The sequence below is a fragment of the Microcaecilia unicolor genome, chromosome 2 (assembly GCF_901765095.1).
Source record: "Microcaecilia unicolor chromosome 2, aMicUni1.1, whole genome shotgun sequence".
NCBI classification, from domain to species: Eukaryota; Metazoa; Chordata; class Amphibia; order Gymnophiona; family Siphonopidae; genus Microcaecilia; species Microcaecilia unicolor.
In genome coordinates, this window is record NC_044032.1 from 544,791,256 (window position 1) to 544,815,755 (window position 24,500).

Sequence of the window (24,500 nt, forward strand, 5' to 3'; positions counted from 1 at the left end):
GTAATATGGCTGTTCAATTTTCCCAGTAGTGGAGGGGATATTTATGAGTAGGGAGGAGAGACAAGGGTTTTGTTGGTCCTTGCTCTGTATTGTTTGTAATTCATAAAACAACATGTATTCAGAATATTGTTTCTTTTTATATTTAATAAAATTATTAAATATAAAAACATAACTGTTCAAGGTTCTGCGGATAGGATAAGATAGAGCTTGCTGGGACACAGCGGGATGGGGACGATGTCACAAATGCCTAGCCACCCAACCTAGGGTTACCCTAGGGCATTTAGAGGGTCTATCCCCAGCACAGCTCACGTCCAACTGCACCCGCTGCTTGAGGGTCACAGCCGCCTCTGGGCGAGTCTCCCACTCTCAAAGTATCCCCAGTGATTTCTAGGTTACTGGGGCTGTGATTTCTAGATTACTGGGGCCATACTCCCAGTGGTTCCACAGATCCCAGAAAGCACTCACAGACCTAATACACAAACCATCAGGATTCTTTATCAGCCCAAACAGCTGAGTCAACAAATTGAAAATTGTTTATTGTTTTAAAATTGAACAGTGAAACATAAAAAGTGCAATCAGCAAACAATAACGGGTAACTGAATATGGATCAATTATAAAACTATCTAAACATTTGTTTACTTTCTAAAAAGTACCTGGGAAGATCAGGATATGTCATGTACTTATTAGAGACAGATCTCTTTGCTGAGGCTTGGTAAACAATAAGTATTGCCATACTGGGAAAGGCCAAAGGTCCATCGAGCCCAGCATCCTGTTTCCAACAGTGGCTAATCCAGGTCACAAATACCCAGCAAGATCCCTGGCTAAGACTGGGGGGAAAGCCAGTAAAATCCGAATGAAAATGAGCTCCTGGGCCAATCAGAGCCCAGAACAGCAAGTTTTAAAAATAGCTGGTTACATCAGTGCAGGCATTTCCTTTATCTGTGTTAACTAAAGAAGGAAAGGTCAGTTCTTTGTAACAGCTTAAAACATAACATGTACCACCTCCTGTCCAAACTAGAGAAATACATTTCATTAATTAAGGCAGTTTTACAGGTTTAAAACACACGGTTCTGTCACAGATGGGGACAAACTTTGTCCCTGTATCATTCTCTAATGGTAGGGAGGTGGGTGTTTGCAACTATGCATTTTTGGCATCTCTTTGTTCTGACAAAACTATCAGTACCAGCACTGAGAATGTACTCTTGCTTTTCATTTACTATTAATAGAAACATACAAAGGTTATCTACCTGACCGAGTTCTTCATTAAGATTTGATGTTCGAGCCATGGCAGACGTATCAGTTTGCTCATAGTGCATATCTGTATCCTAAAGAAAGGAATATTATTAACTTGTATAGTGTATACCAAACATATAGTGTTGTGCAGAAACACATAGGAGATTACTTTATAACAGTGCATCTGTGTGAGACATCCAAACAGTTGCCTATTTTATAAAGGAAGGCAAAAATTTGAGGCATATTTTCAAAGCACTTTGGGAGGCTAAGTTCCATATGTTTCTATGGAACTTTGGGAGGCTAAGTGCTTTGAAAATAAGCCTCATAGGCTCCTATGAACCTTTATAAAACAGGCTTTTGGAACTACTCAATAGCACATAAATAACCCACAAATTTATAACTATTTCAAAAATGATGTAAATATGCATAGTTTTCCTGTGTAGCCAAATATTTTATTATAAAATTTGTGCATTCATCTCAACTCCACCTCTGTAGGTCTTTGAGGGAAAAAGCCAGGTATTGAGGTCAGTGGCATAGCCACGGGTGGTCCTGGGTGGCCAAGGGGCCCATCCACTTTGGTACAAACCCACCCAGCACCAGTACACTCTTGCTGTGGCTGGTGAGGATCCCCAAGCTGAAAACTGCTGGTATCACTCTCTCTCCCCTCCTGACCATGCAGACAATCCAGCACCTCCCACAATTTCTCAAACCCCATCCCCCCCTTTATCTTTAAAAAATTCTCCTTTCTGAAGGTCGCCAACAGCAATTCACAGATGCTGCTCATGCTGGTCCCAGAGCCTTTCCTTCCCGATGCAGTTCCACCTCTGCAGAAACAGGAAGCTACATCAGAGGATAGCCTCTGGGGCTGGCACAAGCAAATTGCTGCTCACTGCTGGCAACCTTTGGAAAGAAAGAGAAGTTGTCAAAGTTACTCGGAGGGGGGGGGGGCAGAAGGATGAGCATAGATACTGGGATACTGGTTTGCCGGGGGAGGGGTGAGAGATGCCAGTTTACAGGCAGGGTGAAGGGTGGAAAAGGAGAGATGCCTGAAGGTGAGAGGGGAGATTTCAACTTGGCTGTCTGGCTATACCACTGATTGTGGTATCAAAATATTTAGATGCTCCTGCTTAAGTTGCTACAATTCAGAGACATCTGGCAAAAACTCTACTGGCTGAAGCTGAAAGAAAAGACCTTGTATTTCTAATAACCAATGTAAAAAAAAAATCATAGATATTTTCTGCAACTAGGATGAACTGAGATATACAAATAGTCATCTGAGATCCAATCAGCCCAGCCAATCTCTTTTCACCAAGTAGGGGAGCATGGAGGGAGTGTGTTAATTCTGAACTTTCCTTTGCATTGGAAGAAGTAGAGGTCCTGAGGTCTAAAATAGGACATAACCCTCCTGTCTTCTTAGGAATCCAGAATTATCTGGAATAGCAGCCCCAATTCCTTTCCTGAGGTAGAACAGTTTCTATGACATTTTACTACAGAAGACATGCAACTTCTTCACAATTTTTCCACATCTAAAGAAAAGCACATACCCAACCACCTACTGTAGGACAGGATATATAAAATCTGGCTGTGATAGACTTGGGCTATTATTACCTGTGCCATTTCAAGGATGATGAAAATACTTTGCTTTTATCATTTACTGGAGGCAGCAGGTTCTCCATTGTTTTCTATGTAATTAAACCAAACTCAAATCAATGAATACTAAAAGCCCTCTACCTCAAACTAGCCTCAACAGAAATTTGCTTTACATTAGCTAGCAAGTGCCAGAGCCGGTGGTGGGAGGCGGGGTTGGTGGTTGGGAGGCGGGGATAGTGCTGGGCAGACTTGTACGGTCTGTGCCCTGAAAATGACAGTTACAAATCAAGGTAAGATATACACAAAAACTAGCACATATGAGTTTGTCTTGTTGGGCAGACTGGATGGACCATGCAGGTCTTTTTCTGCCGTCATCTACTATGTTACTATCTCCCCACAGCACTCCCCCACATACAAAAAGCACAGGTAAAATTCCAGTATGAGACTGCTAGATAGCATGTGTTGCCCTTTATTTCTTGAAAGGGTAGCGAGAATAATTCCAGTGATTGTTAATACCCACCCAGTTGATGAAGTATGCCTGGATAAATTTTACAACTTCTAGAGTAACCAACAAGCTAATTGGAATGAGATTGTTGAAGAGAATGATGAACGTCAAAAAATTTAATCCAAAGTTGTTAGCGCCACCATCTATTAAAAGAAACAGATAATTGTAAATGAAGCAAAAAACAGAAATAATTTTTCTTGTAAAATGCAAGAATATGAACATTTCATCTGATGTTGACTCTAGTTGCTAATAACATGGCCTCTGACTTTAAATGGCCTCTTCATTGAATACATTTCCTACCCATACCTCATCTTAAAACCATTGCATTTGACTTGATTTTGATCTATGTCCATAATGTGTACTTCTTCTGTTTACTTTCTTCATGTAAAGCACAGAAAGGGCAATTTTACAACTGGGTGCCCACATTTAAGTATCCTTTAAGTGTATATTTACAGAATACTAGCACTTTTGAGATTAAGTGTACACTCGGGGCTCCTTTTACAAAGCAGTGCTAACCATTGTGACGCTACAAATGCGACGAAGCCCATTCAATTCCTTTGAGCTTTGTCACATTTGTCGCGTGGAAAATCACTAGCGTGGCTTTATAAAAGAAACCCTTAGATATTAAGTGCTTCCAAGGAGACTAGGTGATATTCTGCAAGGCTGCACATACAGTAAGTGGCATATTGTGCCAGTTCTATGGCTAGTGTAACTGGGGGCATGTAGAAGTAAGGTGTGCTGAACTCCAAGTTAGAATTCTATGACGGAATCTAGGTGCCCACATACCACTATAGAACAGGCTTTCACCTTACACACTTGGGGGTGCCTAAATATAAGTGCATAAATACATTTGCATCACCATACTGAGACAGCTGAAGGTCCTTCGAGACCAGTATCTTGTTTCCAACAATGGCCAATCCAAGTCACAAGTACCTGGAAAGATCCCCAAAGAGTAAAATATATTTCATGCTGCTTAGCCCAGGAATAAGTAGTGGATTTTCCCGAGTCCATCTTAATAATGATCTATGGGACTTTTCATTTAGGAACTTGTCTAAACACTTTTTAAACCCCTGCTATGCTAACTGCTTCTACCACATCCCCTGGCAGTGAAATATTTTCAACAATTTATTTTAAATGTATTACTTGGTAGCTTCACTGCATGCCCCTTAATCTTTGTACTTTTGGAAAAATAAAACAAGCAATTCACATTTACCCATTTTATAGATCAATATCATATCGACCCTCAGCTGAACAACCCTAATCTCTTTAATCTTTCCTCATAGAGAAGTCATCTCATCCCCTTTATCAGTTTGGTCCTCCTCCTTTGTACCTTTTCAAATTCTGCTATATCTTTTGAGTCACAGTGACCAAATAACACACAACAGTGGCGTAGGAAGGGGGGGGGGCGGGAGGGGCGGTCCGCCCCGGGTGCACGCGCTCGGGAGGTGCCGGCCCCGCTGGTTCCCTGCTCCCTCTGCCCCGGAACAGGTTACTTCCTGTTCCGGGGCAGAGAGAGCATGGAACGAGCGGGGCCGACGCAGCTCCGAGTGACGTGCACTCGGGGCGGATCGGCCCTCCCACAGGTAAGAATGCGGTCCGGGGGGGGGGGGGTTCGTGGTCCAGAGGGGGGTGCACCGCAGAGGGGGGGTGCACCGCAGAGGGGGGGTCGCGCCATGCTGCACCCGGGGGGGGGGGGTGCACAGCGGCAACCCGCCCCGGGTGCCATTAGCCCTCGCTACGGCACTGACACACAATATCATTCTATTTGCATTTTAAGGAGCTGCAGCTGCACACTGAGCAAAGGATTTTAAAATATCAATGATCACACTTAGATCCTTTTTCTGGGTGGTAACTCCAAATATGGAGCCTTGTATCCTGTTGCTACAGTTTGTTTACTCTTCCCTACAGGCATCACTTTGCACTTGTTCACATTAAATTTCATCTGTCATTAAGATATCAAGTCCCCATTCTCATAAGGTTCTCTTGCAATTTCTCACACTTCCTCTTGTATTTAACAATTTTTGAATAACTACCTCATCAGCAAATCTGCACACCTTACTCGTTATTCCTGTTTCTAGATCATTTATAAAATGTTAAAAAGCAGAGGTCCCAACATAGATCCCTGGGGAACTCCAATATTTACCTTTCTCCATTGAGAATACTGATTATTTAACACTACTGTTTCTCTCTTTTAAACAGTTCTTAATCAAAAATAGAACACTGCATCCTATCCCAGGCCTGTGGAGTTGGAGTCGAAAGTGGAAGCAATTTTGGGTGGAGTCAGAGTCGGGGAAAATGTACCAACTCCAGCTTCAAAATAAAAACTTATGAATAGATAGATATGATAAATATATATCTTTTTCCTGAGTCTTAGGTTATATTTACCAGCACTTTAGATCCAGCTCAAAAAATTTAAAGCCTAATATCATTAGGAGTTGAAGCTGGAGTCGGACAGTGGAAAAATACAGGCGTTTGAGTCAAAGGTTTGGTGTACTGACTCTCGCAGGTCCCCACTTTCCTATGAGTTTATTCATGATGTACTTTTTGTCAAATGCCTTCTGAAAATGCAGATACACAAATCTCACTGTTATCTATATGTTTATTCACTCCTTAAAAAAAAAAGGATGTAGCAGATCTGCTAAATCCATGTTGGCACCCACTTATAGAAGTGCTCCCAATATGCCCATTGAGCAAAGTGCCACAGACAGGAATGTATACTTAATTAGGTATGATTACAAGATATAGAACGATACTTGCAATGATTTATCTATGGTAACCAAATAAAATACTGCATTAGTTTACTGGAAAAAAGAGCCCACAGTTCTCGATAGCATCCTATCTGCCCTTGGAAGTACCATGTAAAACTTCATACCCCCAATAAACTGCCATTAACCACTCCCTGGGCTTACTTCCATATTGATGTCTGCCTCAACTTGGGGGTCTTTTATATAGTGGCAGTAAGCCCAATGCCGCTCACTAACCAGAACTACCACTAGCCCAAATCCTGGCTGGAGTGTGCACCATTTCTCACGCTCCGTAGATTTTTTTTTTTGTCTAGTGAGGTGGTAATTGAGCATCACCACATTCTACCTGGTTACCACAGGAGCCCTTACCACCACCTCAGTAAGTGGCGGTAAGGGCTCCCAGCCACATTGCCACATGGTAAGGGTTATCTTACCGTGTGGCTATTTTTTTTTTGGGGGGGGGGGTTACCCACTGCAGTGAAAAGGGCCCTGGTGCATGGGAAAAACGCCCCCTCATGTTACCACAGGGCCCTTTTCCCCCATGGCTTAGTAACAGGACCCCTTTATGATGTTGGAATTTTTTTCCCTATGGGGACAAAGCACTACCATTTCCCTAATTCTGATGCTGCAGTCTTTCAAGCATTAATTTTCATCATATATAACAATTTGAATGTTACTGCTTTCACTTACTTCTACATGTATGTGGTGTTCACATAACAGGGAATATTTAGGCAAGACACACACAGACAAGAGTGGTCAAGTATCTGACTCTTTGCTCAACAGAACTTTATTCACCTTGTTAGTTCAGTTATAAAAATAACATATGCAAATGGAACCTCCAAATGTATCTAGGAAACAAAGTTTAACTTCAACTTATTTACAGAATCATTCTTCCATGTACACATTCCAGCAACACACTGAGGGGCATTTTAAAAGGGACGTCCAAGTTTCGATTTGGACGTCCTTGCAAAACGTCCCAATCCAGTGGCGGGGAAACCCATATTTTCGAAACAAGATGGACGTCCATCTTTCGTTTAAAAAATACTGCCAGGGACTTCCAAATTCTTTAATTTTGCCGTGCCTAGGTTTGGACGCCTCTAGACACGGACGTTTTTGATTTTCGGAGATTTTCGAAACCAAAGACATCCATGTCAGAAACAACAAAATCCAAGCCGTTTGGTCGTGGGAGGAGCCAGCATTTGTAGTGCACTGGTCCCCATGACATGCCAGGACACCAACCGGGCAGCCTAGGGGGCACTGCAGTGGACTTCATAAAATGCTGCCAGGTACATAGCTCCCTTACCTTGTGTGCTGGGGGCCCCCCTCCCCCAAAACACACTACACACAACTGTGCACCACTACCATAGCCCTTATGGGTGAAGGGGGCCACCTAGATATGGGTACAGTGGGTTTGTGGTGGGTTTTGGAGGGCTCGCTGTTTCCTCCATAAACGTAACAGGTGTGGGGGGGGGGGGGGGGGTGCTAGGTCCGCCTGTCTGAAGTGCACTCACCTACTAAAACTGCTCCAGGAACCTGAATATTGCTGTCATGGACCTGAGTATGACATCTGAGGCTGGCACAACATATTTTTACAGATGTTTTTTGAGGGTGGGAGGGGGTTAGTGACCACGGGGGGAGTAACGGGAGGTCATCCCCGAATCTCTCTGGTGGTCATCTGGTCATTTAGGGCACGTCTTTGTACCTTAGTCGTAAGAGAAACAGGTCCGGGTGAAAACATCCAAGTGCTCATCAGGGACATCCTTCTTTTTTTCGATTATGAGTCAAGGACGTCCAAGTGTTAGGCACGCCCAAGTCCCGCCTTCACTACGCCTCCGACACGCCCCCTTGAACTTTGGCTGTCCCTGCGATGGAGTGCAGTTGGGGACGTCCAAAATCAGCTTTCGATTATACAGATTTGGATGTTTCTGGGAGAAGGACGTCCATCTTCCCATTTATGTTGAAAGATGGGCATCCTTCTCTTTCGAAAATGAGCCCAATTGTGTTCACTTTGAACAGCTTCATTGTTCTAATTAAGAAATGATGCATTCAGTGACAGAAAAATGCTATGTCAGCTAGGCAAATTACATAATACATTTGGTCATAACAATCATTCTTACAGTTCAAGCTGAGATACCAGTCTCCTTCCTCATGTTTTTTATTCCATATAAATGAACCAACTGAACAGACCAAGGATATAGCAAGTAGAATGCAGAACAAGATTAAAATCTGAATATTTGTTATTCGCTCCACATTTGATAGTTTGAGAGGAGGTCTTGTCGAGTTCTGCAAGAGACAATAACAAGATAAAAACTCAGAATGAGTTGGTGTCCTGGCATTTAAATATTTATGTTTATAATATAAAAATATATTGAAACAATTAGAGACAAGGCATTAGAAAAACCCAAACAAGCAGAAAAAAAGAACCATAAAATATCAAACCTATAAATGGCAAGTGACCGACTCACCTGCAAATGTGCAGTAGAGACTTCCCTCTCTGTCCCGCCCCCGCGTCAAGACGTGATGACGGGGCGAGGGGGCGGGACAGAGAGGGAAACTGCGCGGAAGGGGAGGGAGGGAACCGCTGACGTCGCTACCGCTCCCCCCCCCAAGGTAGCCGCTACCGCCCCCCCCCCCCCCCCGGAGTCGCCACCCCCCCCCCCCTTCACCCGGCCCGGGCCCTCTCTTCGTTATTCAACTTACAGCAGCGCCAAAACAGCAGCAAGCAGCTCAGCTTCAGCTCCCGTCGGCCTTCCTTCCCTGCCTGTGCCCCGCCCTCGCCGACGTGACGTCACACGAGGGCGAGGCATAGGCAGTGAAGGAAGGCCAACGGGAGCTGCTGCTTGCTGCTGTTTTGACGCTGCTGTGAGTTGAATAATGAAGAGAGGGCCCGGGCCGGGTGAAGGGGGGGGGGGTGGCGACTCCGGGGTGGGGGGGGCAAGTAGCGGCTACCTTGGGGGGGGGAGGGGACATGGGAGGTCTCAGAAGGAGGGGGGCCTTGGAGCTGGGAGGGCTGGACTGAAGGGGGCCTTCCAGCTGGCTGGGAAGAAGGCACAGGGGGGGCCTTGGAACTGGGAGGGAGGGAAGGGGGCCTGGGGAGCTGGGGGGGCCTGGGGCCTTGGAACGGAGGGAGGGTGGGGGGCCTTGCAGCTGGGAAGGGGGGAGGACTGGAGCCTTGGAGCTGGGAGGGAGGGCAGGGAGGCCCTTACAGTTGTGAGGGAGAGCAGGGGGCCTTGGAACTGGGAGGGAGGGGGGGCCTGGGGCCTTGGGAGCTGGGGGGGAGGGCCTGGGGCCTTGGAACTGGGAGGGAGGGAGGGAAGGGGGCCTTGGGAGCTGGGGGGAGGGCCTGGGGCCTTGGAACTGGGAGGGAGGGAGGGCGGGCAGGGGGCCTTGCAGCTGGGAAGGGGGGAGGACTGGAGCCTTGGAGCTGGGAGGGAGGGCAGGGGGGCCCTTACAGTTGTGAGGGAGAGCAGGGGGCCTTGGAACTGGGAGGGAGGGAGGGAAGGGGGCCTTGGGAGCTGGGAAGGGCCTGGGGCCTTGAAACTGGGAGGGAGGGCGGGGGGCCTTACAGCTGGGAAGGGGGGAGGACTGGAGCCTTGGAGCTGGGAGGGAGGGCAGGGGGGCCCTTACAGTTGTGAGGGAGAGCAGGGGCCTTGGAACTGGGAGGGAGGGAGGGAAGGGGGCCTTGGGAGCTGGGGGGGAGGGCCTGGGGCCTTGGAACTGGGAGGGAGGGAGGGGGGCCTTGGGAGCTGGGGGGAGGGCCTGGGGCCTTGGAACTGGGAGGGAGGGAGGGAAGGGGCCTTGGGAGCTGGGGGGGAGGGCCTGGGGCCTTGGAACTGGGAGGGCGGGGGGCTTGCAGCTGGGAAGGGGGGAGGACTGGAGCCTTGGCGCTGGGAGGGAGGGCAGGGGGGCCCTTACAGTTGTGAGGGAATGGGGCCCCTTACAGTTGTGAGGGAGAGCAGGGGGCCTTGGAACTGGGCGGGAGGGAGGGAAGGGGGCCTTGGGAGCTGGGGGGAGGGCCTTGGAACTGGGAGGGAGGGAGGGCAGGGGGCCTTGCAGCTGGGAAGGGGGGAGGACTGGAGCCTTGGAGCTGGGAGGGAGGGACAGAGGGGGCCTTGGAGCTGGCAGGGAAGGAGGATGGCAGGGGGCCTTGCAGCTGCAACGGGAGGGGGGCCTTGAGAAAAAAAACATTCCAATACGCGCCCGTTTTAACGGGCTTAACGGCAAGTTTAGTAATAACTATCATAAGAGCACAGATTTCCATCAAACCATTTCAATTCGGCAAGGAGTATATATTGCATCACCAACTAGATTCTGTGGTTTCAGACTGCAATTATTGCTTAATGACATGATTGGATTTGTTTTCTGTGGCAGATGTTTGCATGAGAGTTTACACTACAAGATCTTTTTATTTATAATATACAATCCAACAATAATGCATGATGCACTTTTGTAATACCAAGTTACTAATTAATCACTTATAACTTCAATTAAAAGAGAGGAAAAGACTTCAGATGCTCAAATCATATGTCCCCACTTTTTTACATAGGGCTTGAAGTTGAGCGATTTCTTCACTAGTCAGAAAAACCTCTCTATTTTCCTTCCTATTTTATTTTCAAGTTATCTCTTTCAAAAATTGTATTTTCACCAAAACAATTTTAAATTAATTTTCTTTTACCGTTTATGAACAATTTATCAATCAGGAAAAAGGCCACTTACCTGAACTGTTGATTGGTCTGCTCAACAGAGCGCACTCTTGTATAATGGTTCTTCAGGAGCAACACCAACTCCACCACCTTAACGTGCCCTTCTGGAAGAGCTGGAAGGGCAAGTAAAGTAGTGGAGTTGGTGTCGCTCCTGAAGAAGCCATTGTGAAACAGTGCCTGACATAAATAATAATGCCTGACATTCTATTTGGTTTTGGCTGCTGCGTTATTATTTATTGATTGAATGGGATTTATTAACCACCTTTATGAAGAAATTCACTCAAGACAGTGTACAGCAAGGTGACGCTGGATGGAGAGAGTAAAGAAAAAGATGGGTCGATGGTGGATGATGGAGAGAAAGGAGCAATGATGGATGGCAGGGGAACAGAGGGATACATGTGGAAATGGGATGAAAAAAAAAAAAAAAGGAAGATGGTGGACATGAACAGAAGATAGAAGGGAACAGAAGGGAAATGCACATATATGGCAGGGAAGAGAAAAGAAGAGAGAAGGAAGGATTTGCAGCCCATGGATGGAGGAAAAAGTTGGAAACTAGATAGAGATAACAAGGATGCAGAAAAATGGAGGAAAATTGGACGTGAAAGATGTATATAGGGCAGGGAGTTAAGAAGAAAGGAGGAGAGAAAAGATAGAGTGAATGGGCAGGAGGTCTTGGAAACAGAGTTCAGAGCACAGAGATAGGGAACAAGATGATTAGAAAAATAAAATCTTCAGACCACAAACATATGAAAAATTATTTTATTTTAAGTTTAGTAACTGAAACATGTCAGTTCTGAGCATTTACTTCTTGCTGTCTATATTTTGTACTGAACAGGAAGAAATGTGAGTGAGGACAATTTAAGCGATTATTCGCGCAAACATTTTAAACCTCAATATCTATTTATTTTATTTATTAGAATTTATTTACCGCCTTTTTGAAGGAATTCACTCAAGGTAGTGTACAGTAAGAATAGGTCAAACATGAGCAATAAGCAATTAAAAATCAGGGGTGTAGCCAGACTTTGGCGGGAGGGGGGTCCTGAGCCCGAGGTGAGGGGGCAAATTTTAGCCCCCCCCAGCGCCATTGCTGAACCCCCCTGCCACCAACATTGACCCCCCCTCTGCCATTGCCGAACCCCTCCGCCACCAACTTTGACCCCCCCCCCTCCTGCCGACGACCCTCTTGAACCCCCCTCCGGCCACCAATCCACCGTCGCCTACCTTTGCTAGCGGGGGACCCCAACTCCCACCAGCCAAGCCGTGGTCCTCTTCTTCCCAATCCCGCGCAAGGCTACGTTCTAGTCTGACGTCCTGCACATACAACGTGCAGGACGTCAGACTAGAACGAAGCCTTGCACGGGATTGGGAAGAAGAGGTCCTCAGCTGGCGGGGGTTGGGGTCCCCCGCCAGCATAGGTAGGCAACGGCGGGTTGGCGGTGGGAGAGGGGTCAAGAAAGTCGTTGGCAGGGGGGTCCAGGGGCAAATCTACGGGGGCCCCATACTGGCTACGCCACCGGTAAAAATATTCAAACAACAATACATAGGCATAGTATACTACTTACAATTTCAACAAAATACGTAACAGAACTTTTTAATTGACAGTATAGGGTATAAGCAAAGACTGATCATGTACAGAGGTATGAGAGTAAGAGGGGTTAGAAAGTAAGGTGACTGATTTAAAGGAAGTTGCACATGAGGTCAGAGAAATGGTTAAATATTATCTCAGCTAGGGTAGGAGTGGATAAGCATGTCCTGCTGAAGTATGTGCAGCCCATGTCATGATCCACAGTGTCAAAAGCTGCTGCGAAATCTGGCAGTACTAACACTGAGGTGAATCCCTTGTCTCAGTTTCTGTGAAGATCTAGTAGGGATACGAAGGTCATCTCTGTTCCATAACCGGGTCTGAATCCAAATTGACATGGATCTAACCAGTTTCTCTCTTCCAGCCAATCATTAAGGTGAACACTGACTGTTTGTTCTATGAGTTTTCCTAGAAACAGGATGTTGGATACTGGCCGGTAACTTTCAAGTTTGTCCTGGTCAAGGTTGTTTTTCTTTCGCAAAGGGCGAACCACTGCCCTTTTTAATGCTGTTGGTAGTTGCCCATTAGAAAGAGAGGCATTCACAATTTTTGTGGCGCCTTCTATAAGGCCCATACTTGCCTGCTGCACTATCTTTGATAGTCAGGGGTCGAGGAGCAGGTAGTTAGTCAAAGGTTTCTTAGGATTTTGTCAAGGCTCTCCTCTGTCATTGGGTTAAAAGTGTCCCATCTGTCTCTGTCAGCACCCCTGGTTGACTGGTTGGGGACTGGGTGGGATTGACTGTAAATCCAGACGGAGGCTTTTAATTTTGTTGGCAAAGTATGCAGCAAAATCATTGCAATTCAGTTTAGGCTGAGCAGGCTGGTTCTGTTGTGGAGGCTGCAGTAGGCAGTTTACTATACTGAACAACTGCTTGGTTGAATTGGCAGCCTGTGTAATGCATTGAGAGAAATACTGTTTTTTGGTTGCTGTTAAGACTTGGTGGTACTTTGCCATGTGCTTCCTAAGGTTTAGCCTGTCTTCATCCAGTCGAGATTTACACCATCTCCTTTCCAGTTTTCGTCCTTTGTGTTTAAGAATCTGAAGTTCTGGAGAAAACCAAGGTGAGCGTTTGTGAGTGGGGCATAAGATGTTTTTTAGTGTTGCAGTTTTCTCTATGGTCTTGAGTGTGTATTCCAGATGTCAACTTGTTTTGACACTGTTGATGTCTTTTCAACCACGTGCGATTGAATATTTTAATTAAAAAAAACAGCCCTAATAAAAATGTAACAACACTTGGCAAAGCTAGGCATGTTCACGTAAAAATATAATGAACACCTGTAAGGAAAAGTGTTAAAATTTTGAATCAATATACACAACCCTTTGAATTTATTTTAAGTACACGAGATTCAACCTGCCAAGGGGGCTTGTTTCTATCATTTTTGCTGAATGGATATCTTAGTTTGTTCATTCAGCAGCACCCACGGATTCTAATCCAGAACTAGCTCCTTTAGACTGAAAAAATTTATTTTCTCACTTTCGCTGTTGAGTTTAATACCTTTTACCTTCAGATGGGTCTCGCCGTTGGATAGCTTGTACCCATATGTTTTAGGATCGGCAGATACAAACTCTGTGATATGTTCGGGATCTCGCTCGTTAATTCGCCTAGTCACCCAAAGGAGGATCCCAATCACTCTCCGTACTTACAAAAATCACAGAATCTGTATTGTGATAAAGGCAGCGCTCTTGTAAAGCATCAAGAACCCTGTACAACACTAACTGGCTATACGCCATTGTAAAAGAGGCTATGAAGATGTTAGTGTTACCCAGTGGTGCACAAAGTTCCTTCATGCACTTCCAGATGATGCACACTGCATCATTGTCTATAAGATCACAGGACAACATGGTGTATTCGGAGGAATATGTATGAAATGTTCCCAAATAATGAAATAAATCAAAAAGCTGCCTGAACTGATTATGTCAGAAGGAAAAAACAGCCTCAAAGAGCTCCACCCTCTGCTGAAGAAAAACAACCTTGATCAGGACAAATTTGAAAATTACAGGCCAGTATCCAATATCCCATTTCTAGGGAAACTCATAGAACAAACAGTCCGTTCAACTTAATGACTGGTTAAAAAAGAGAAACTGGCTAGATCCAAGTCTATCTGGATTCGAACCTGGTTATGGTACAGAAACGGTCCTTGTATCCCTACTAGATGATCTTCACAGAAACTGAGACAAGGGATTCAACTTGATGTTAGTATTGCTTGATTTCTCTGCAGCTTTTGATACAGTGGATCATGATATCATGCTAGCATGACTGACAGAAACAGATATCAATGGAACAGCACTTGCTTGGTTCAGATCCTACCTATCAGACAGGTAACAATCCATAGTGTTTGGCAGCAACTCATCACCACCATGGACACTGACCTGCGGGGTACCACAAGGATCGATACTCAATATCTACCTCAAACCACTAGCTGAGCTGATTCGGTCAAAGGACACTCAGTTCTACATCTATGCAGATGATGTGCAGCTACTCATACCCATTGAACCTGACTTACCTACAGCCTTGAATAAACTGATTACCTGTCTAACATCAATTCAAAAATGGGCTAAACACAACAAATGTTGCCTGAACCCAAGTAAAACTGAGTTTCTCTGGGTCCCTAACACAATTGGATACATACCTGACATCAAATTCCCTTTTGGGAAGTATGAACTCCCCCTCAAATCACAAGTCAGAAACCTTGGAATACAGTTAGATTCAACACTTACTCTGATTCTCCAAATTCAAGCAACCTACAAGAGCTGCTTCTACTATTTGCGACAGCTACGCTGCCCCTCTCCTTACATCGAGAAGGTAAATTTTATCCCAGTTGTGCATACCATGATAACATCAAGACTGGATTACTGCAATGCACTATACAATGGTCTGACTACAAAGGGAGAGCACCAGTTCCAGTTGATTCAGAATGCAGCAGCAAGACTCACAGAATGTTGCAAGCGACATGACCATATCACACCATTTTTGCAAAAACTTCATTAGCTACCAGTACAATACAGAGCTAAATTTAAAACTCTATGCCTGATCTTCAAGGCCCTGAAAGGAAATGGCCCTGAGTACCTGAAAAATATGATGATCCTCCACACACCGCCAAGGACACTAAGGTCCTCCCAAGGACTTTCACTAACCACACCCTCTACAAAGCGAAAGCTACATACCTGTAGAAGGTATTCTTCGAGGACAGCAGGCTGATTGTTCTCACTGATGGGTGACGTTGACTGACGTTGATGGCAGCCCCAGGACCAGAATTCTCCCTAGCAACAAAGGGTTTGCTAGCCTCGCGCTCCCGTGCGTATCGCACATGTGCGACCGTCTTCCCGCCCGAACGCGAGCGTGGCTCCTCAGTCCAGTGAAAAGCAAAGAAAGGGAAGACATAACTCCTAAGGGGAGGTGGGCGGGATTGTGGGAACAATCAGCCTGCTGTCCTTGGAGAATACTTTCTACAGGTATGTAGCTTTTGCTTTCTCCGAGGACAAGCAGGCTGTTTGTTCTCACTGATGGGGTATCCCTAGCACCCAGGCTCACTCAAAACAACAAATAAGGTCAATTGGGCCTCTCAACGGCAAGGACATAACTGAGATTGACCTAACTTATACAACTAACTGAGAGTGCAGCCTGGAATAGAACAAAAATGGGCCTAGGGGGGAGGAGTTGGATTCTAAACCCCCAACAGATTCTGTAGCACAGACTGCCCAAACCGTCGGGTATCCTGCTTTATAGGCAGTAATGAGATGTGAATGTGTGGACAGATGACCACGTCGCAGCTTTGCAAATCTCCTCAACAGTGGCTGACTTCAAGTGGGCCACTGACGCAGCCATGGCTCGAACATTATGAGCCGTGACATTACCCTCAAGAGTCAGCCAAGCCTGGGCATAAGTGAAGGAAATGCAATCTGCTAGCCAATTGGATATGGTGCGTTTCCCTACAGCCACTCTCCTCTTGTTGGGATTAAAAGAAACAAACATTTGAGCGGACTGTCTGTGGGGCTGTGTCCGCTCCAGATAGAAGGCCAATGCTCTCTTGCAGTCCAATGTATGCAGCTGACGTTCAGCAGGGCGGGTATGAGGACAGGGAAAGAATTTTGGCAAGACAATTGACTGGTTCAGATGGAACGCTGACACCACCTTCGGCAAGAACGGAGGGTGAGTATGGAGGACTACTCTTATGATGAAACTTGGTATAAGGAGCATGAGCTACTAAGGCTTGAAGCTCACTGACTCTGCGAACTGAAGTAACTGCCACCGAGAAAATGACCTTCCAGGTCAAGTACTTCAGATGGCAGGAATCCAGTGGCTCAAAGGGAGGTTTCATCAGCTGGGTGAGAACGACATTGAGATCCCATGACACTGTAGGAGGTTTGATGGGGGGCTTTGACAAAAGCAAACCTCTCATGAAGAGAACAACTAAAGGCTGTCCTAAGATCGGCTTACCTTCCACATGGTAATGGTATGCACTAATCGCACTAAAATGAACCCTTACAGAGTTGGTCTTAAGACCAGACTCAGACAAGCGTAGAAGGTACTCAAGCAGGGTCTGTGTAGGACAAGAACGAGGATCTAGGGCCTTGCTGTCACACCAAACAGTAAATCTCCTCCATAAAAAGAAGTAACTCTTCTCAGTGGAATCTTTTCTGGAAGCAAGTAAGATTCGGGAGACACCCTCTGAAAGACCTAAGGAGGCAAATTTATGCTCTCAACATCCAGGCCGTGAGAGCCAGGGACTGGAGGTTGGGATGCAGAAGCACCCCCTCGTTCTGAGTGATGAGGGTTGGAAAACACTCCAATCTCCACGGTTCTTCGGAGGACAGCTCCAGAAGAAGAGGGAACCAAATCTGACAGGGCCAGAAAAGCGCAATCAAAATCATGGTTCCGGAATCTTGCTTGAGTTTCAGTAAAGTCTTCCCCACCAAAGGTATGGGAGGATACGCATACAGGAGGCCCTCCCCCCCAATGATGGAGGAAGGCATCCGACGCTAGTCTGCCGTGGGCCTGAAGCCTGGAACAGAACTGAGGGACCTTGTGATTGATCTGAGTGGCAAAAAGATCTACCAAGGGGGTGCGCCATGCTTGGAAGATCTTGCATACCACTCCCGAGTTGAGAGACCACTCGTGAGGTTGCATGATCCTGCTCAACCTGTCGGCCAGACTGTTGTTTACGCCTGCCAGGTACGTGGCTTGGAGGAACATGTCATGACGGCGAACCCAAAGCCACATTCTGACGGCTTCCTGACACAGAGGGCGAGATCCTGTGCCTCCCTGCTTGTTGATGTAATACATAGCAACCTGGTTGTCTGTCTGAATTTGGATAATTTGATAGGACAGCCGATCCCGGAAAGCCTTTAGAGCGTCCCAGACCGCTCGTAACTCCAGAAGATTAATCTGAAATAGTCTTTCCTGGAGGGACCAAAATCCTTGGGTGTCAAGTCCATCGACATGAGATCCCCACCCCAGGAGAGACACATCCGTAGTCAGCACTTTTTGTGGCTGAGGAATTTGAAAAGGATGTCCCAGGGTCAAATTGGATCAAATTGACCACCAATGTAGAGATTCATGAAAACTCGTGGACAGATGGATGACGTCTTCTAGATTCCCAGCAGCTTGGTACCATTGGGAAGCTAGGGTCCATTAAGCTGATCTCATGTGAAGACGGGCCATGGGCGTCACATGAACTATGGAGGCCATGTGGCCAAGCAATCTCAACATCTGCCGAGCTCTGATCTGCTCAGACGCCCACACCTGAGAGACGAGAGCCAGGAGATTGTCGGCTCTCGGCTCAGGAAGGTAGGCACAAGCTGTCAGAGTCCAGCAGAGCTCCTATGAATTCTAGTTTCTGTACTGGAAGAAGGTGGGACTTTGGATAATTTATCACAAACCCCAGTAGCTCCAGGAGTTGAATAGTCATCCGCATTGACTGCAGGGCTCCTGCTTCTGAGGTGTTCTTCACCAGCCAATCGTCGAGATAGGGGAACACGTGCACTCCCAGTATGCGAAGAGCCGGCGCTACGACAGCCAGGCACTTTGTGAATACTCTAGGCGCAGAGGCGAGACCAAAGGATAGCACACAGTACTGAAAGTGCCGTGTTCCCAGACGGAATCGAAGATACTGTCTGTGAGCTGGCAGTATCGGAATGTGAGTATAAGCATCCTTTAAGTCCAGAGAGCATAGCCAATCGTTTTCCTGAATCATGGGAAGAAGGGTGCCCAGGGAAAGCATCCTGAACTTTTCTCGGACCAGGTATTTGTTCAGGGCCGTTAGGTCTAGGATGGGACGTATCACCCATTTTCTTTTCCACAAGGAAGTACCTGGAATAGAATCCCAACCCTTCCTGCCCTGGTGGCACGGGCTCGACCGCATTGGCGCTGAGAAGGGCAGAGAGCTCCTCTGCAAGTACCTGCTTGTGCTGGAAGCTGAAGGACTGAGCTCCCGGTGGGCAATTTGGAGGTTTGGAGTCCAAATTGAGGGCGTATCCGAGCCGGACTATTTGGAGAACCCACTGGTCGGAGGTTATGAGAGGCCACCTTTGGTGAAAAAATTTTAACCTCCCTCCGACCGGCAGATCGTCCGGCACAGACACGTTGATGTTGGCTATGTTCAACTGGAGCCAGTCAAAAGCCCGCCCCTTGCTTTTGCTGGGGAACTGCAGAGGCCTGCTGAGGCGCACGCTGTTGATGAGAACGAGCGCGCTGGGTTTTAGCCTGAGCCGGCTGTCGGGAAGGTGGATTGTACCTGCGCTTATTAAAAGTGTAGGAAGCATTCCTCTTTCCCCAAAAAAACAGTCTACCAGTTGAGGTAGATGCTGAAGGCACTCGGTGGGAAAGCTTGTCGAATGCAGTGTCACGCTGGTGGAGTTGTTCTACCACCTGTTTGACCCGCTCACCAAAAATATTATACCCCCGGCAAGGCGCATCCGCCACTCGCTTCTGGACTCTACGGTCTAGGTCAGTGGCACGCAGCCATGAGAGTCTGCGCATCACTATACCCTGAGCAGCGGCTCTGGATGCAACATCAAAAGTATCGTAAGCACCCCTAGACAGGAATTTACGACACGCCTTCAGCTGCCTGACCACCTCCTGAAAAGACTTGGCTTGCTCAGAAGGGAGCTTGTCCACCAAGTCCGCCAACTGCCTCACATTATTCAGCAAGTGAATGCTCATGTAGAGCTGGTAAGACTGAATTTTGGACACGAGCATAGCAGAATGGTAGGCCTTCCGCCCAAAAGAATCCATAGTTCTAGACTCATGCCCAGGGGGCGCCGAGGAGTAATCCCTAGAACTCTTGGCCTTCTTAAGGGCCAAATCCACCACCCCAGAGTCATGAGGTAATTGGGCCTTCATTAACTCCGGGTCCCCGTGGATTCGGTACTGGGACTCAATTTTCTTAGGAATGTGGGGAGTAGTTAATGGTTTCACCCAAAAATATTATACCCGCTCACCAAAAATATTATACCTCCGGCAAGGCACATCCGCCACTCGCTTCTGGACTCTACGGTCTAAGTCAGTGGCACGCAGCCATGAGAGTCTGCGCATCACTATACCCTGAGCAGCAGCTCTGGATGCAACATCAATAGTATCGTAAGCACCCCTGGACAGGAATTTACGACACGCCTTCAGCTGCCTGACCACCTCCTGAAAAGACTTGGCTTGCTCAGAAGGGAGCTTGTCCACCAACTGCCTCACATTGCAACATCAAAAGTATCGTAAGCACCCCTGGACAGGAATTTACGACACGCCTTCAGCTGCCTGACCACCTCCTGAAAAGACTTGGCTTGCTCAGAAGGGAGCTTGTCCACCAAGTCCGCCAACTGCCTCACATTATTCAGCAAGTGAATGCTCATGTAGAGCTGGTAAGACTGAATTTTGGACACGAGCATAGCAGAATGGTAGGCCTTCCGCCCAAAAGAATCCATAGTTCTAGACTCATGCCCAGGGGGCGCCGAGGCGTAATCCCTAGAACTCTTGGCCTTCTTAAGGGCCAAATCCACCACCCCAGAGTCATGAGGTAATTGGGCCTTCATTAACTCCGGGTCCCCGTGGATTCGGTACTGGGACTCAATTTTCTTAGGAATGTGGGGAGTAGTTAATGGTTTCACCCAGTTCGTCAACAATGTCTGCCTAAGGACATTATGAAGAGGAACTGTGGTGGACTCCTTAGATGGATAGTCCAGGACCTTGAACATCTCAGCCCTGGGCTCATCCACCGTCTCCACAGGAAAGGGAATGGCCGGAGACATTTCCCAGACAAATGAAGGGAAAGAAAGACTCTCCGGGGGAGAAAGCTCTCTCTCAGGCGAGAGAGTAGGATCGGAAGAGAGACCACAGGACTCCTCATCCGAGAAATACCTGGTGTCCTCCTCCGCTTCCCACGAGTCCTCTCCATCGGTGTCGGACATGAGTTGGTGAACTTCAGTCCGAAGCCGGGCCCGTCTCGACGCCGAGGAACGATGTCCTTCGTGGCGTTGTCGAGAGGAAGACCCCCGAGCCACAGGCAATGAAGCTTCGTCCAGCGACGTCGGCGGGGAGTCAACCTGGGTGGTGGCCGATACCGGTGCCGCAAGCGATACCAGGGTCGGAGACCTCACCACGGGCAACGAGCCAACCGCTGCCTCCCTCAACGGTACCAACGGCGCAAGCACCGGTACAGCCCGGAGGCTCTCGTTCAGAGTAGCTGTAGAGAAAGGCAAAGGAGTCGGTACAGGCGACGACGACAGAATCTGTCTGGGGTTTGGAGTCGGTACCGGGCTGTCCTGTGGAGGGCGCACCGACACCTCCTGAATGAAGGGCGAGCGATCCTCCCGGCATTGGCGCTTCTCGGATGCCAAAGACCTTGGCGTCCCGGAGCTCTTGGTACCGTGGCAGGAAGGTGACCGATGGCGATGCTTCTAAGCCTTCACTCGAAGCACGCCAACGGTACCCTCCGATACCGAAGAGGAAAACATGGAATCCACACATCTCCTCAGGGCCGGGTCTGAAAAAGGTCGATCCCAGGGGGCCTGTAGAACAGGAGTCCTCGGGGCAGGTGGAGACCCGCTCGATGGCTCACTGCCACCAGCATGGGACCTATGGACAGCCCTTACCTCCACTCCGGATGTCGATGCAGTCTCCGGTACTGACATCGATACCGGCGTTGACCTCGATACCGAAGGACTGGACCTGGCTCCGAAAAGAATGTTCCACTGAGCCAATCTCGCTGCCTGAGTCCTCTTTTTCAATTGGAGGAACAAAGTACAGGCGTTGGGACGATGACCAGCTCCCAAACACTGAAGACAAGAAACGTGTCTGTCAGTGAGCGAGATTGTCCGGTTGCACGAAGTGCACTTTTTAAAGCCGCTGGTAGGCTTCGCGGACATGTGCGGAAAAATCACGCCAGCGAAGTCGAATGCGATGGTGTCGAAAAAAAGAGGACACCAAACAAAGAAAAAAGGGGTCCCGCACGGGCGGCCCAAAATGGCTGCCAAAGAAAAAGAAAGAAAACTTACGGGAGCAAAGTTCTACGAAATAAAGGGAAAGACATTACACGATGTGATACCCGCAAGCGAGCCTTCCCCGGAGTAGCCCCCACACTCTGGAATGCACTGCCTGAAAGGCTGCACTTAACACAAGACTATCTCTACTTCAGGAAGCAGGTGAAAGCTTGGCTCTTCAACCAGGCCTTTACTGGAAAAAGTAACTAACTCGCTAGTCTCACTCACACACACGAGTGTACTCAGGCTGCATATACTGCAGCAGGACATGTTTATCCACTCCTACTCTAGCTGAGATAACATTTAACCATTTCGCTGACCTCATGTGCAACTTTATTTAAATCGATCACCTTACTTTCTAACTCTTCCTACTTTCTTACCCTTCTATATGTTACATCTTTGCTTTACCCTTTGCTATTACCTATAATGTTCTATTATGTATTGTGTTTACATTGTAAAATAGTATACCATGCCATACTTTGTTTTGTTTTTGAATATTTTTACTGATGTAATTGTCTATTGCTCATGCTTGATCTACTCTTACTGTACACCGCCTTGAGTGAATTCCTTCATAAAGGCGGTAAATAAATCCTAAGCAAGAGAGAGGTGCTGTTGCTGGGAGATTTCAATCTGCCGGATGTAGATTGGAAGGTTCCCTCTGCGGAATCGGAAAGAAGTAGAAGGATCGTGGATGCTTTCCAAAGTGTTTTGCTCAGACAAATGGTGATGGAACCCACGAGGGAGGGAGCGACACTGAATCTAGTGCTCACAAATGGGGATAGCGTGTCAAATATCCGAGTGGGTGCCCACCTGGGCAACAGTGACCATCAAACGGTTTGGTTTGATATGACAGCTAAAGAGGAGAGCGGCCACTCAAAACTCAAAGTCCTGGATTTCAAGCGTGCTGACTTTAGTAAAATGGGGGAATACCTGAGGAAGGAGATGATGGGCTGGGAGGAAATACGAGAAGTGGAAGGACAGTGGTCCAGGCTGAAAGAAGCTATAAATAGGGCCACAAACCTTTATGTAAGGAAAGTAAATAAAAGCAAGAGAAAAAGGAAACCAATATGGTTCTCCAAGCAAGTGGTTGAGAAAATAAAGGCTAAAGAGTTCGCGTTCCAGAAATACAGAAAAACTCAAGAAAAGGAACACATGGAGGATTACCGGATGAAAACGAAAGAAGCCAAGAGAGAGATACGACTGGCAAAAGCGCAAGCGGAAGAACAAATGGCTAGAAATGTAAGGAGGGGTGACAAAAATTTCTTCAGGTATATTAGTGAAAGGAGAATGACTAAAAAGGGAATTGTGAGACTAAAAGATACTGCGAACCGCTATTTGGAAAATGATGAAGAAAAAGCAAATTTGCTAAATAGATACTTTTGTTCTGTTTTCACAGAAGAAAATTCTGGAGAAGGACCATGATGGACTGGAAATAATACAATTGAGAATGAAGTGGATACAGCACCGTTCACGGAAGAAAGTGTGTATCAACAACTTGAAAAGCTAAAGGTGGACAAAGCCATGGGACCGGACGGGATCCACCCCAGGATATTGAGGGAGCTCAGAGAGGTTTTGGCGGGTCCTCTTAAAGATTTGTTTAATATATCTTTGCAGACGGGAAAGGTTCCGAGGGATTGGAGAATGGCGGAGGTGGTCCCTCTTCACAAAAGTGGTGATAGGGAAGAAGCTGGAAACTACAGGCCGGTAAGCCTCACTTCAGTTATTGGAAAAGTAATGGAAGCGACGCTGAAGGAAAGGATAGTGAATTCTCTGGAAGCCAATAAGTTGCAAGATCTGAGACAACATGGCTTTACCAAAGGGAAATCGTGCCAAACGAATCTCATTGAGTTCTTTGATTGGGTGACAGGAGAATTGAATCAGGGACGAGCTATGGACGTAATCTACTTAGATTTCAGCAAAGCTTTTCACACGGTTCCCCACAGGAGGCTCTTAAATAAACTGGAGGGGCTGAAGATAGGACCTGAAGTGGTGAACTGGATTAGGAACTGGTTGACGGACAGACACCAGAGGGTGGTGGTGAATGGAATTCACTCAGAGGAAGGAAAGGTGAGTAGTGGAGTGCCTCAGGGATCGGTGCTGGGGCCGATTCTGTTCAATATATTTGTGAGTGACATTGCCGAAGGGTTAGAAGGTAAAGTTTGCCTATTTGCGGATGATACTAAGATCTGTAACAGAGTGGACACCACGGAGGGAGTGGAAAACATGAAGAAAGATCTGAGGAAGCTAGAAGAATGGTCTAAGGTTTGGCAATTAAAATTCAATGCGAAGAAATGCAAAGTGATGTACTTAGGGAATAGAAATCCACGGGAGACGTATGTGTTAGGCGGGGAGAGTCTGATAGGTACGGGCGGAGAAAGGGATCTTGGGGTGATAGTATCTGAGGATTTGAAGGCGACGAAACAGTGTGACAAGGCGGTGGCCGTAGCTAGAAGGTTGTTAGGCTGTATAGAGAGAGGTGTGACCAGCAGAAGAAAGGGGGTGTTGATGCCCCTGTATAAGTCATTGGTGAGGCCCCACCTGGAGTATTGTGTTCAGTTTTGGAGGCCGTATCTTGTTAAGGATGTAAAAAGAATTGAAGCGGTGCAAAGAAAAGCTACGAGAATGGTATGGGATTTGCGTTACAAGACGTATGAGAAGAGACTTGCTGAACTAA

General features: G+C 47.0%; 1 protein-coding gene across 1 annotated transcript in view; it reads right to left on the bottom strand.

The window, feature by feature from the left end:
• ATP8A1 (ATPase phospholipid transporting 8A1) overlaps positions 1–24,500 on the bottom strand; it is a 649,985-nt gene that overhangs the window by 386,100 nt on the left and 239,385 nt on the right. Inside the window, 3 exon segments of the mRNA XM_030191344.1 lie at positions 1,248–1,325; positions 3,344–3,471; positions 8,190–8,355. Coding sequence (XP_030047204.1) covers positions 1,248–1,325; positions 3,344–3,471; positions 8,190–8,355 — 372 coding nt within the window.